Source organism: Oncorhynchus masou, unplaced genomic scaffold, assembly GCF_036934945.1.
Source record: "Oncorhynchus masou masou isolate Uvic2021 unplaced genomic scaffold, UVic_Omas_1.1 unplaced_scaffold_18___fragment_6___debris, whole genome shotgun sequence".
NCBI lineage: Eukaryota > Metazoa > Chordata > Actinopteri > Salmoniformes > Salmonidae > Oncorhynchus > Oncorhynchus masou.
This window is the reverse complement of record NW_027016591.1, coordinates 4951-20165: the sequence shown is the minus strand read 5'-3', so window position 1 is coordinate 20165 and position 15215 is coordinate 4951. Positions and strand designations below refer to the sequence as shown.

At 42.4% G+C, this 15215-nt stretch overlaps 1 protein-coding gene across 1 annotated transcript; it reads left to right on the top strand.

The window, feature by feature from the left end:
• The first annotated feature begins 926 nt into the window (after positions 1 to 926).
• Positions 927 to 13315, top strand: LOC135538889 (solute carrier family 2, facilitated glucose transporter member 11-like). Its single transcript, XM_064964775.1, has 12 exons — positions 927 to 1062; positions 1503 to 1601; positions 1895 to 2055; positions 3121 to 3245; positions 3522 to 3651; positions 3856 to 4004; positions 4245 to 4432; positions 7170 to 7280; positions 7708 to 7809; positions 10701 to 10776; positions 11123 to 11250; positions 12116 to 13315. The coding sequence occupies exons 1-12, from the start codon at positions 958 to 960 to the stop codon at positions 12332 to 12334; spliced, it is 1593 nt and encodes a 530-aa protein (XP_064820847.1). The 5' UTR covers positions 927 to 957; the 3' UTR covers positions 12335 to 13315.
• Positions 13316 to 15215: the final 1900 nt, after the last annotated feature.

Here is a 15215-nt window from a genome sequence, read left to right as displayed (position 1 = left end):
CTGAAGACTCATCCTATGCAAGTAATTTATAGGCTTACAATTCAGCACCATCTGCTGGCGAGACAGCGACATTTGAAGAGGCTGATCATGGTACGAATGATGATAGTATATGCCTCAATTCCATTTGGTGACGTACAGGCTACACAAACATCAACAATGTCATAAATTGATGTCATTTGGACATTTTCGCAAGGACGTGCGTTTGAAGTAAAGATGCAGCCCCATAATGAGAGTATAGGCTATAGGTCTGGTTTGAGCATGACTCCAGACATGGTCCAGCATTTGTAAATCGACAGGAAGTATGAGTTACCGGACGTTGGTGACTGGACTAGAGCAAGCTGCACGCACCTGCAATGTTCGTTGTCGCGACAACGAAAGTTGATTTCCAGAAAGACTGGGCAGATATTCTGCACATGCGTTGCATATAATAATAAACTGATTTACAAACATTTGGTAGGCTTATGATGCCGCAATGTTGTGAAAACGATATGAGACAAATTCCACAGTATAGGTAAATGACTCGAGCGAGGTGACCGGTGAATAGCCTAGTACCATTACATATTTGATGTGAGGCAACAGCCCACTGGGCACACACTGGTGGATTCAACGTTGTTTCCACGTCAGTTGAACCAGCGTGGAGTACACGTTGAATTTACGTCTCTGCCCAGTGGGAGGCGATCCATATTCCATATCTGAGGTATTGTATAGAGAATAACAACGTATTGTATGAGACCTACAGTAGGATAACACCCACGTGAAGGTCAACGTTATACATAAACCTGACAGTTCATATAGTGGTTAAACATTCCCTTAACATAACGAGTTGGATGTCACACGAAACGTGACACACACACGTGCAGGGGGAGTGGATACTGTACTTATACAGTATTTCAGAAGGTTGGGGCTGGGGAGTTCGGTGATGTCCACAGTCCTGCGCTCTGCGTCCTGGCAACCTGTATGATTCAAGGATTTTGCAAAGACTTGAATAGGTCCGCTGTTCTACTTAAAAATACAAAATATAATTTTCGATTCGCTATGTCGCATGTTGGAGTGGATAAAAAGGTACAGTAATTTTGTTTTTATTTCGTAATAGGCTATATTTTTTTATGGACCGTGTAATGTAGATTGGTGTCGCGTTAAACTTATTTTAGCAAAATGTACTTTTTCCCCCATGTGAAAATAATGATAGTCACAAAAATGCATTAGAAAAATGTAATATGTGAACGTGTTTTTTTTGTGTTTATTGACATTTATCCATTTAGTCAGACTATTCTGACTTTTGGCATGTTCTTCTTTTCGTGCACTGTTCCCATTGCCTATTTTTCGAATAGTACCTGAAAACATAGGACTGGGGGCATAACACAGTGTTTCTCCTAATTCTCTTATGTAAATCAATACTGTGTGGCTAAGTACTGTGCACTATTGTAAATCTCCAATATTTATTAAAGTGAACAACCTATCATTGTTGTTTCTTTTTTATTAATACTCGTTTGTACTGACAGGGCAATGATCTAAACTTGATGTTAATGGTGACGTCATGTGCCATTGGAGGCACTCTTCAGTATGGCTACAACCTTGCCATAATGAACGCACCCACCATAGTAAGGTTATTTTGACACACCTGTGTGTGTGTGTGTGTGTGTGTGTGCGTGCGTGCGTGTGTGTGTGTGTGTGTGTGTGTGTGTGTGTGTGTGTGTGTGTGTGTGTGTGTGTGTGTGTGTGTGTGTGTGTGTGTGTGTGTGTGTGTGTGTGTGTGTTTGGACCCCAGGAAGGGTACCTGCTGCTTCTTCTAAAGCTAATGGGTATCCAAATAAACAAATACAATCTGTGCATGTATGTGTGTGTGCACAGGCTCACTTGAATGTATTTGACCACACTTGACCTTTCCTTTCAGTTCATTCAGAACTTTGTTAATGAGACATTTCGGGAGCGCTGGGACGTGCAGCTGAAGAACTACCAGGTCACTCTGGTCTGGACTTGCATTGTGTCCATCTACTCCCTGGGAGGGCTGGCCGGAGCTCTTATAGCTGGACCCATGAGCATAACCTTTGGAAGGTAATAATGTATTATTGTATATCTGGATCCATGATCATAACCTTTGGAAGGTAATCTCATCAATGTCAAGGCAATGTCAATGTCAGATATTGACACAAGGATGTGCGGTAACCTTGATATGTGGCCCACACTGAAAAGCTCACTATGTGCTTTAGAATTCAATATTACCTGGGATCTATCAGTGATATAATGCCTCAAAGAGAAATGTTTAGTGACTGATGAGAAGATTTTCATCTGTTTATGGGTCAGATGTAGAAGGGGGTTGCATCAAAGAGAGCATAGACACAGTGTCGCTGAAGACAGCAAGGCGACTTTATGATTTCTCTTCACAGTGGAGTCAGTTAATGAACAATGTGGTGGTGTTTATGTTTCTCAAGGCTGAAAGAGCACACTGAACCTTGCAGGCTGGCGCCAGGGCATATATGATATCTGGACAGATAGTAGTATTTGCATAAACGTAATTATAACATCATTACTACAGTATAAGTTAATTGATACTCAAGATTTACTTGGATCTACTCGTCTCCACTATATTCTACTCTACTAGTCTCCACTCTACTCTACTTTATTCATCTCCACTTTACTCTATTCTTCTCCACTGTATTCTACTCTACTAGTCTCCACTACCTTATTAATCTCCACTTTATTCTACTATACTCACTTCCACTCAACTCTACATGTCTCCACTCTATTCTATTATACTCTACACTACACTACTAAATTCTACTCTACACTACTCTATTAAATTGTACTATACTCTACACTGCTCTACTATATTCTACTTTACTCTACACTCCACTTCTCTACTAAATTCTACTCTACTCGTCTCCACTCTATTCTACTCTACTTGTCTCTACTCTACTTTATTCTACTCTACAATACTCTACTAAATTCTACTCTACTCGTCTCTACTCTATTCTACTTGTCTCTACTCTATTCTGCTCTACTGTACTCTACTAAATTATACTCTACAATACTCTACTCTAATTCTACTAAATTCGACTCTACTCTACACTACTCCACTATATTCTACTCTACTCTAACCCCCTTGTGTTGCTCCCACAGGAAGAAGACTATGCTGTTGAATAATATCTTCTTGATGCTGAGTTCACTCCTAGCGTTGACCAGCAGAGCTGCCAAGTCTTTTGAGATGATCATCATCTCCAGGGTCCTGGTTGGAATCAATGCTGGTATCTACTGTATATTCAACCAGAGGGTTCTCAAATGGGGGTTCTCATGTCATCAAACCATGCTCATTGTGCAACTGACTGCATTACTTGTACGTTGTGTATAGAGAAAAAAGTGTAATACTGGTTGTATGTTTGTTGCTGTCTTAGGTCTTTAAATGTCAATGACATGTAAAGTGTAGATTTAGATAAGACAAGCAGCTGTACAATTACAGCATTATGTTTGATGCAAGAAACTGAAACCACAGACAGTAGAGAAATGATCCACTCCTTTCACAGGGATCAGTATGAATGTGCAGCCCATGTATTTTGGTGAGAGTGCTCCCAAGCACCTGCGAGGGGCTGCTTCCCTGTCGTCAGCCATCTTCACAGCGTTTGGAGTGGTGTTAGGACAGGTCGTGGGCCTCAGGTAGGCAACATACAACACACCGACACATAAGACAAACATCCAAGCAGAGCATTCAGAGGCTACCAAATAAGCCTGCAATTTAGTGTTACTTACACATAAATCTAGCACTACAATGGATTGTGTGATTTGTTTGGGGAAATAATTGCATTTGTAAACTTTGTTTTAATTAAGTCAGTATTTCATTTGATGGTGTCATGTTTCCAGGGAGATCTTGGGCAGTGAGCCCTGTTGGCAATACCTACTGGCCAGTAATGCCATCCCAGGCTTCATCCAGCTCCTCACTCTCCCCTGGTTCCCAGAAAGCCCTCGATACCTCCTCATAGACCGGGGGGACAAGGAAGCCTGTATCAATGGTAGGTAGGGGGAAAGCCAAATCATGGTCCACGTTGTTCTGTTCCTCTTGTATGTGAGTTAGGGAGATATACAGTAAAAGCATGAGCAGGTTCTGTGGATGTTCATTGTGCCGCCTCTGCGTCAGCAGGGAGGGGTAGTCTTTAAATCTTATATGTGCATCTGTGTACTTTGCCATCATTTGTATTTCCGAAATCCATTTTGCCCGTCCACGTGTATGTGTCTGTGTGTGCGTGTGTTAGCTCTGAGGCGTCTGCGTGGCTGTGAGGTCCAGAGATCAGAGCTGGATGAGATCCTCCAGGAGCAGGCTGAGGCTAAAGGCCTGAGGCCCAGCAGACCCTGGGAGCTGTTCGCTGACCGTAATGTGCGCTGGCAGGTGATCTCTATCATCACTCTCAGCAGCGCCATGCAACTCTGTGGCAACGACTCCGTGAGTTACTACAAAAGCTTGTGAATTAGAAATAAACATAGAATTTTAAATAACTGTGTTTTTCAACAGGGAACTTAATTTCTAGTGGATTAAGTAGGCCACATGTGTCGCATAAAATCACAAATAATATCTGTGGTGAATGATGATGCAATGTCCTTTTATTATTAATTTACCCTCTTACAAATGATGTAAGAAGCAGACTCCTGCCAGCAGACCTCTATTGTTATTGTAAGTATGGTTTCTCCCCACAGTTACTGGGTTTCTCAGATGTTTGGTTTTGAGTAAGCAGGGTTTTGGTTCTCTCTGGTCCTGGGGTTTCTGACTGAGAACTCTCTCTCTAGGATCAAAGTTACCTACCTCTAAAGAACACCATTGTTCTGACAGTAGAACATACCCAGCTCAGACACAATTTTGGCCACAGTGTTGCTGACCCCTCCTTCTCACAGCAAACTTGATTAGAAATGTGATATCAGCTATCAATATTTCATACTGTGCGTAGACGGGTTTACATTTCCTTGTTAAAAATGCATGCTGGTGATGATGACATGTGGTTGTACTTTACAGTTGTAATGCTGCGGGAGTTAGGGAGGAGTACATAACTTAAGGTTACTTTCGTAACGCCAGTTCTCTGATAATAGAGTGGGGTGTCTCACATTGGGATTCGCTGGGATAAGGGGTGTGCCAGCGCATCCACCCCTGGTGGTGCGTCTCCTGCCAGCGCAAAGAACAGAGGGCAGTGTGCGTCTTTTGTGCAACGCCAAGAGATCTACGCTGGCTCCAACGTATCTCTCCCAGATCTGGTTCTCCACTGAGAAGAGGTGTGCGCTGCTCCACATAATAATATTTGAAAAAGGAACCTGTATAGCTGCAGAGAGTGAGGGCCTTACTGGCGTTTTGATGTATGCTAGCTTAGTGGTATTGTCTGTCCTGACTAGGATGTAACAATTTGGAAAGAGAAGGCAGAAAGTGTTTCGGAGATAGGAACACTGTCATCAGTTTCAGGGTAGTTTATGTGAGCGGGCGGAGCTGTGGGGACCACAACCTGTTTAATAACCACTCTTATCTTTGTGAACTGCGCCCACCCCCATCCATCTGATAGTGTAGCCCGCAATGAGAGAGAATCCAGTCTGACACCCAGGTATCCTATTATATGTGTGCCCCCCCCCAATAAGTACAGGCAGTAGCAGCCGAGTTGCCCTTTTATTGTATTTTTTAACTTACCAAGACGCTTGGATGCAACAGAGACTTTTATTACAAAGGGAAGTAAGAGACACTGGGTGGGGACTGAAAATGTGTCTTCTTACCTCAGCTACTAGAACCCTGGGTCGGTCGCCCCTTCTTCCCTCCAAGGGAATCAGCGGGGCGGGACTTTGTTGCGGCTGTGAGGAGCCCTGAAGAGGAGATGCTCTACATAGTTTTCGTCCTTGGCAACTCCTTACAATGCACGCACACAGGACTCGGGGTTAGTGAGCATGAACGTAGGTTCTACTGGACGAGAGGAGGAAGCTAGCAAGAGGAGGAAGCTAGCAATTCTACCATTTGGGCAGGTATGAAGACCTAGTAGAGGTGAGCTGGATTTTCAGCGAGCTAACCAAGTAGCTTAGCTTTGCAGCGTAAGGGAAAAGGAAAGGGGGGTACCTAGTCAGTTGTACAACTGAAATGTATCTTCCACATTTAACCCAACCCCTCTGAATCAGAGAGGTGCGGGGGGCTGCCTTAATCGACATCCATGTCTTTGACACCTGAGGAACAGTGGGTTAACTGCCTTGCTCATGGGCAGAACGACAGATTTTTGCCATGTCAGCTCGGGGATTTGATCCAGCAACCTTTCGGTTACTGGCCCAATGCTCTAACCAGTAGGCTACCTGCAGTAACTAGGCGTGTGCCGCTAGCTACCACCGGATAGTTGGAGCAAGTATTCTACGCAAAGCAAAAACTTTACTTTTGAACAGTGCTCAAAACTAGAGACGAGAAGCTGAGGTCCTACGTTCGGCAGCGTAAAGCTCACGGTTCATTGGAGAACAGTTAAGCAGGGAGACAGGGATCAAGTCGTGCTGAGGAGAGCTTAGAGGGGGAGAATGACCGGAGGGCGGGGCCGTGGCAACTTATAATGAGTGGGGTCTCTCCTCATTCACTACGTGACCTGTCTGTCTGCGACAAATATCGTGAGATTGGACATTCTGTAGTGATTTGCTTATCCAGCGAATCCCAATGTGAGACACCAAACGATTATTTGAAAGAGAGCATGTTGTTTGTATTTCAGATAGGGTTTAATGAAGAGGTGTAGTCAGTCCAAGGCCATGCCAAGTTAATAGTGCTGCTGCAGTCTCTTAGTTGCCTTCATGCTGCGTCTCACAGTCCCTAACTGATGACTGTGTAATTACAGTACCTTTCTTTCTTCAGGGGATTATTTAGACCAGGGGGCTGGCAGCTGGAAGCCTTAGGGAGAGAGCTGACTGGGTATTAGAGCAGTAATATGCTAAATGCTTTGCGGCTGAATCAGCTTATCAACAACACAATTTCAATTTGGTCATTTGATGTAATGATTTGAAATGCTCAGTCAGTCTGTCAGTACTCTGTCAGTACATGATAAGGACGGGAGTCATTTTATGAAAAACGATAGAAAAAGCATAGTTTTATTCAAAAATCATCATAACTGAAACAGCAGCCACTGTACTCTGTCAGTATGCTTACTGTATGTACAGTGTATGTGATGTTCTCTTTTTCACTCCAACAGATCTACTTCTATGCATACTATGTGTTTAAAGAGTCCGGGATCTCTCCGGATATGATCCAGTATATCACCATATGCACTGGTACATGTGAATTCACAGCCTGTATAATATGTGTGAGTATTCCTGAGTAATAATGTGGCTGTTGTGTAACTATTGGTAACTAACTAACCACACCAGAGGCAAGTAGGGATTGTTTTACCCCTGTCTCTCTCTCTCTCTCTCTCTCTTGTTCTTGTTCTTGTTCTTGTTAAATCCTTAATCCAGACCTTTGAAAAAGTTGCTCTGTAAGAAAAGTTACATTTTAAAATTGTTCCTGCATTCTGAGAGCTGTTAAAGTGCTTTTCTAGGCATTCTGTTTGGATTAGAATTTATTTTTTTGGAATGTATTTTCACACAAGGCAAAAAAAACAAAAATGCTCACCTCAGGGTAACCAGAGACGTAAAAGATGATGAAACACCTCTCTTTTGCGTCTACTGCTAACCTCAGGGCTGAAAATGACATGATTTTAATATACATTGTAATGTTTGCATCCTCCTCAGAACCTGCTGATTGAACAACAGGGCAGGAAGATTCTTTTGATGGGAGGCTACGTTTTAATGACGGTCTGGGCCATTGTCTTCACTATAGCTCTGTGTTTTGAGGTATTCTATCTTCTTATGTCATCCTCTTCCCCTGTCAATGTAAGAAAATAGAAGTGCGAGTGGAAGTCAAAAGGTGATCTGAAACTAGATGATGGAGATACGTGGCTGAAATGCCATGTCCTAGTCATGTCCCAGTCTCTAATTTCATTGGTTTTATTGACCTTTGGGACTCTATTACTTCTGAAGTGCGAACGTACTCATCCTAATGAAGGACAGCAGTCTGACATGGTGCATCTGCGTCGCAGTCACGCTTGGGTTGCTGTGTACCAGGCAGAAAAGTAAACATACCCTTTTGAACCCCCTGTTCCTCTTCATGTTGTGACAACACATCACTCTATCCACTAGGAGGGGTGATTCTACTTTGTGCTTTGCATGTGTCTGTGCAGTGGGTGGTTGGATAGGTGTAGTCAGGTACAGTTGTAGGATCTTAATTTGATCACTCTTCTGTTGCTGAGAATTTTTCTGCACGGCAGAAAATGCAAACTTGTAGTGTATTCAAAGGTTTAAAAAGGCTTCGAGAGTTTGTAATTTCCACGTTAAAAGGTCAGACTTGATTTTCCCCAATGAAAAAATGTATCAAATCCCTGCAAAAAAATGATAATCCACATCATAATTCACATTTCCTCTTGCTGCAGTATTATTTCTCTGCTGTAGCAAACTGGCTCAATTCAGATTCTAAATCTGTAAGGCGACAGGACACTCTTAAAAAGCCCACTCAATCAGTGGTATTATGTGGTGCTCATTTGAATTAATATTGATTTAGCTCAATTATTTTTGGACCTCAGCCTTTGGTCTGCAAGAAAGTCAGATGTTTTCAATTTTACTGATATTGATTCAGCAAGATAGAACTGAGTTGTCAGGAAAATTACTATATTTTTTATATATATTTTTTAACTTGGCGTTAGCATCGAATAGCCCACGTGATATGCAACCTTTCAGGGAAGTTAGAAACCCATATACACAGGCAGTTAGGAAAGCTAAGGCTAGCTTTTTCAAGCAGAAATTTGCATCCTGTAGCACAAAATCAAAAAGTTATGGGACACTGTAAAGTTCATGGAGAATCTGACCACCTCCTCCCAGCTGCCCACTGCACTGAGGCTAGGAAACACTGTCACCACCGATAAATCCACTATAATTGAGAATTTCAATAAGCATTTTTCTACAGCTGGCCATGCTTTCCACCTGGCTACCCCTACCCCGATCAACAGCCCTGCGCCTCCCCCACAGAAACTCGCCCAAGCCTCCCCATTTCTCCTTCACCGAATCCACCGCACCTTCTCCGCTATGCAATCTGGTTTCAGAGCTGGTCATGGGTGCTCCTCAGCCACGCTCAAGGTCCTAAACGATATCATAACCGCCATCGATAAGAGACATTACTGTGCAGCCGTATTCATTGACCTGGCCAAGGCTTCACCACATTCTTATCGGCAGACTCAACACCCTTGGTTTCTCAAATGATTGCCTCGCCTGGTTCACCAACTACTTCTCTGATAGAGTTCAGTGTGTCAAATCGGAGGGCCTGTTGTCCGGACCTCTGGCAGTTTCAATGGGAGTGCCACAGGGTTCAATTCTCGAGCTGACTCTCTTCTCTGTATACATCAATGACGTCGCTCTTGCTGCTGGTGATTCTCTGATCCACCTCTACGCAGACGACACCATTCTGTATAACTCTGGCCCTTCTTTGGACACTGTGTTAACTAACCTCCAGATGAGCTTCAATGCCATACAACTCTCCTTCCGTGGCCTCCAACTGCTCTTAAATGCAAGTAAAACTAAATGCATGCTCTTCGACCGATCGCTGCCAGCACCTGCTCGCCCATCCAGCATCACTACTCTGGACGGTTCTGACTTAGAATATGTGGACTACTACAAATACCTAGGTGTCTGGTTAGACTGTAAACTCTCCTTCCAGACTCACATTAAGCATCTCCAATCCAAAATTAAATCTAGAATCGGCTTCCTATTTCGCAACAACGCATCCTTCACTCATGTTGCCAAACATACCCTCGTAAAACTGACCATCCTACCGATCCTCGACTTCGCCAATGTCATTTACAAAATAGCCTCCAACACTCTACTCAACAAATTGGATGCAGTCTATCACAGTGCCATCCGTTTTGTCACCAAAACTACCCACCACTGCGATCTGTATGCTCTTGTTGGATGGCCCTCGCTCCATACTCACCGCCAAAACCACTGGCTCCAGGTCATCTACAAGTCTCTGCTAGGTAAATCCTTATCTCAGCTCACTGGTCACCACAGCAGCACCTACCCGTAGCACGCTCTCCAGCAGGTATATCTCACTGGTCACCCCCAAAGCCAATTCTTCCTTTGGCCGCCAATGACTGGAACAAACTGCAAAAATCACTGAAGCTGGAGACTCATATCTCCCTCAGAACCAGCTGTCAGAGCAGCTCACAGATCACTGCACCTGTACATAGCCCATCTGTAAATAGCCCATCCAACTACCTCATCCCCATACTGTATTTATTCATTTATCTTGCTCCTTTGCACCCCAGTATCTCTACTTGCACATTCATCTTCTGCACATCTACCATTCCAGTGTTTAATTGCTATATTGTAATTACTTCGCCACCATGGCCTATTTATTGCCTTACCTCCCTTATCCTACCTCATTTGCACACACTGCATATATACTTTTTCTACTGCATTATTGACTGTATGTTTGTTTATTCCTTGTGTAACTCAGTGTTATTGTATGTGTCGAACTGCTTTGCTTTAATTTGGCCAGATCGCAGTTGTAAATGAGAACTTGTTCTCAACTAACCTACCTGGTTAAATAAAGGTGAAATAAAAAATAAAATACAAATAGACTTGTTAAATCATATACTTTCGACTTGATAACTAAGTTCTTTGTTTTACTGTAACAGCACAAGGTGGAGTGGATGCCCTACTTGAGTATGGCCTGTATCTTCACCTATATACTCAGCTTTGGCATGGGCCCAGGTAAGCCAGTCTCTTCCTTTCAATAGCTTTAATATTAATATTTAGCTTAATATTATTAGACCAGTCAGTTAGAAATACTAGCTAATATTGAAGGGAATTACATTGGCATTTAAGTATTTTATCCTACACACTACAGAGTATCCAACAGAGCTGCAGCTGACAGTTTGTTGATAGTTTGAGCATCTGTAGATCATATATAAGGGTCTGTGCAAATAAACTGTGATTTCATTTCATTTCAACTATGGCTGTAAGGATGACAAATGTATTTTTCCTTGGGGATGAATAAAGTACACTCATCTCATTATTGATCGGTATTGGTAAGGTCTGTGTTTATCTTTGCCTACAGCTGGAGTGACAGGGGTCCTCCCTACAGAGATCTTTAGCCAGACTGCCCGTCCAGCAGCCTACATGATAGCTGGCTCAATGATGTGGATCAACCTTTTCATTATGGGGATGATCTTTCCGTTCCTGGTGGTGGGTGAAAAACACACACACACACACACAGCTCCCGAGTGGTGCAGCGGTCTAAGGCACTGCATCTCAGTGCTAGAGGCGTCACTACATACCCTGGTTCGATTCCAGGCTGTATCACAACCGGCCGTGATTGGGTGTTCCTTAGGGCGGCACAAAATTGGCCCAGCGTCGTCCGGGTTAGGGTTTGGCTGGGGTAGGCCGTCATTGTAAATAAGAATTTGTTTTTCACGGACTTCACTGGTTAAATGAATAAAAACGCTCACACAAACACAGGGTCATTCTACTAAACGAGTGCCTTTTGCGTCACTTTGATAGAAGTAGAAATTGTGCAAAAATATTGCATTTTAAAAGCTTGTTATATCAAATAGACCACATGGAAAAATCTATAAATTAACCCTGTTAATTAACAATAAATACAATAGACAAGACAGAAATGTTTTAACAATAAAAACATTTGGGTGAAGCTTGCATTCAATTGCCCCTCTCTGTTGCACACAACAAGCCTCCATTCCCCCTGTCACAAGGGGATTTATGTATGATTTAAGATGAAGTCGTCAACCCTGTTACGTTCAACCCTGTTACGGTCAACCCTGTTACTTTAGTAGGCACTTACTATAGTCATTTTGTAACTGAATCTTTTGAGATGGGAAAACATGTTTTTATTAAGTTGAACATTTTAACATAATGTTAAAATTAGGTGAAATAAAACGTTTTTTTCATCAAGTTCCAATACTCAAAAGGCAAGTAACTGGCGGAACGACCCCACCCCCACCCCCCCCCCACACACACACACACACACACACACACACACAAACGCATACAAACACACACACGGACTCATTTGTGTTGTACTTTCTCTCTGCAGAGTGAGCTGGGTGAGTTCTGCTTCGTCCCATTTGCTGCTGTCTGTTTCCTGTCTGCTCTGTACGTGGGCCTGGTTCTGCCTGAGACCAAAGGGAAGACCCTCTCAGCCATCGCCAACGAGTTCCACAAGCTCAACTACAGGGGCCAGGACAAGCAGGGTCTACCTGCCCCTCAGGCACAGTATCAGCTGGGAGAAGTCTGCCACTCCACTGCACTGTAGGCCTACTGCTCTCCTACCTATGACCTACGACTTCTACCATTGACCACAGTACTATTTATGGTTAATTAATTAACCGGGAGATCCAATTGAGGTCAGAATACATTTTTCCCACAGGAAACCAGGTTTTCCATCGTCTTGGGTTTGGAAAAAGCATGCAAAGATGGTGCATTCCCTTTCATTAAAATGAAAGTACAGTAAGTCCATTGTCGGCAATAAACTCTTGGAGAGAATAATTATTGTTTTGAGCACAGAGATCCCATTAAATTTATAATATGTAATTATGTAGTATTGAGTGGCTTGAGTGAAACTTTATGTACAAAGGGTGCTAAGGGATGGACTGTCTACTTTGAAAGATGTTCATTTTAATAATGTGCCTTTGGCATCAAGTAGTGTGCATTTTTAGTCTACCAGTACAGAATAAAATGCAATGTTGTGGGTCCCATATCTTGAAAGGGTGAATGTAATCCACATAAATATTTAATGGTGAATCCCATATACACTGATCAGTGAAGTTATGTTTTTTTATTTTTTTTATTTTTTAGGACCAATATTTACACATCCCTGTGAGCCTGTTTATGCCATATCAATCACATATTGCCTTGTGATGAAAATGAAGAAAGTATATTCAAATCAAATTTGGATTATTTATTTATTTTTGCTGTCCAAGTCAAATGCAAAGTTCAACTGCTGTTACATGTGTCATAGGGTTATCATACAGATATGGTGGATGATATTGTAACAAGGTAAAACCAAAGATATCTAAGCTACTGTATGTTGTGAGAGTATTATACTGTAAGAGTGTGAGAGTATTATACTGTATTCATTTCATATCAAACTATATTATCAAATAATCAACTTGTTTTGAACAGTATGTCATATATTCCATTGTTTGGAATAGATTGTGATCATAAACAAATAAGACCATGTAATGTATCTATGTGAAATATAGTGCCTTCGGAAAGTATTCAGACCCCTTGACTTTTTCCACATTTTGTTATGTTACAGCCTTATTATAAAATGGATTAACAAAACAAAAAAATATCAGCAACCTACACACAATACCCCCATAATGACAAAGCGGGTTTTTCTAAATTTTTGCAAATATATTAAAAATACCTAATTTATGCAAGTATTCAGACCCTTTGCTATGAGACCCGAAATTGAGCTCAGGTGCATCCTGTTTCCATTGATCATCCTTGAGATGTTTCTACAACTTGATTGGAGTCCACCTGTGGTAAATTTAATTGATTGATCATAATTTGGAAAGGCACACACCTGTCCATATAAGGTCACACAGTTGACAGTGCATGTCAGAGCAAAAACCAAGCCATGAGGTCGAAGGAATTGTCCCTAGAGCTCCGAGACAGGATTGTGTCGAGGCACACATCTGGGGAAGGGTACCAAAGAATTACTGCAGCATTGAAGGTCCCCAAGAACATAGTGGCCTCCATCATTCGTAAATGGAAGAAGTTTGGAACCACCAAGACTCTTCCTAGAGCTGGCAGCTTGGCCAAACTGAACAATCGGGGGAGAAGGGCCTTGGTCATGGAGGTAACCAAGAACTCGATGGTCACTCTGAAAGAGCTCTAGAGTTCCTCTGTGGAGATGGGAGAAACTAGAAGGACAACCATCTCTGCAGCACTCCACTAATCAGGCCTTTATGGTAGAGTGCCAGACAGAAGCCACTCCTCAGTATAAGGCACATGACAGCCCGCTTAGAGTTTGCCAAAAGGCACCTAAAGACTCCTAGACCATGAGCAACAAGATTCTCTGGTCTGATGAAACCAAGATTCAACTCTTTGGCCTGAATGCCAATCGTCATGTCTGGAGGAAACCTGGCACCATCCATACGGTGAAGGATGGTGGTGGCAGCACCAAGCTGTGGGGGTGTTTTTCAGCAGCAGGGACAAGGAGACCTTAAGCACACAGCCAAGACAACACAGAAGTGGCTTCATCAGTTCTCTGAATGTCCTTGAGTGGCCAACCAGAGCCCAGACCGGATTGAATATCTCTGGAGAGACCTGAAAATAGCTGTGCAGCAACGCTCTCCATCCAGCCTGACAGAGCTTGAGAGGATCTGCAGAGAAAATTTGTAGAAACTCCCCAAATACAAGGGCGCCAAGCTTGTAGCGTCATACCCAAGACGACTTGAGGCTGTAATTTCTGCCAAATGTGTTTCAACAATGTACTGAGTAAAGGGTCTGAATTCTTATCTAAATGTGATATTTCTGTTTTTTTGTTTTTAATAAATTAATAGAAATGTCTAGAAAAAAACATTTTTTTCTTTGTAATTATGGGGTATTGTGTGTAGATTGATGAGGGGAAAAACAATGTAATCATTTTTCAAATAAGCTTGTAACCTAACAAAATTAGGAAAAAGTCAAGGGGTCTGAATACTTTCCGAAGGCACTGTACGTTTGGGAAATAAGTATAGAAGGATCAGCAGAGAAACTGAGTTAGATATCAACTAACTTATTACACAATTGACAGTTTGGCAGGCAAATATACCATCCGTCAGACCAAGTGCAGATAGTTCCTTAATCACTGACTACGTTGTTGTCCCAAAGGTTTTTGGAAACAAATGTATACCCATGCCAAAAAAATTATATCCTATGGAGCAATATAAAAACACATACATATACAAGTTGAAACCAGCAAAAAGATTTGTGTGGCCATACTAAACAATTACCAAATGCAATACCTACAATACCTACAAACAGCTCTCAGGTAGAACACCTTTCTGCCTGCCCTCTCCCTCCTCTGTCACTCTCTCTATCTTATACTCACTCTCTCTCTCTCTCCCTCTATCTCTGTCTCTGTCTCTCTATCATTCCTACCTTCCCTCCAACCTCCTTCTCCCATCTTACCTCCTCTCCACTAT

Bases quoted from the DNA above. Each gene is read 5' to 3' on its own strand.
- LOC135538889 (XM_064964775.1), top strand. From the start codon at position 958: ATGATTCAAGGATTTTGCAAAGACTTGAATAGGTCCGCTGTTCTACTT. The intron at 10,777-11,122 runs GTAAGCCAGTCT...CTTTGCCTACAG, and splicing joins CAGCTTTGGCATGGGCCCAG to CTGGAGTGACAGGGGTCCTC. The intron at 11,251-12,115 runs GTGGGTGAAAAA...TTCTCTCTGCAG, and splicing joins TGATCTTTCCGTTCCTGGTG to AGTGAGCTGGGTGAGTTCTG.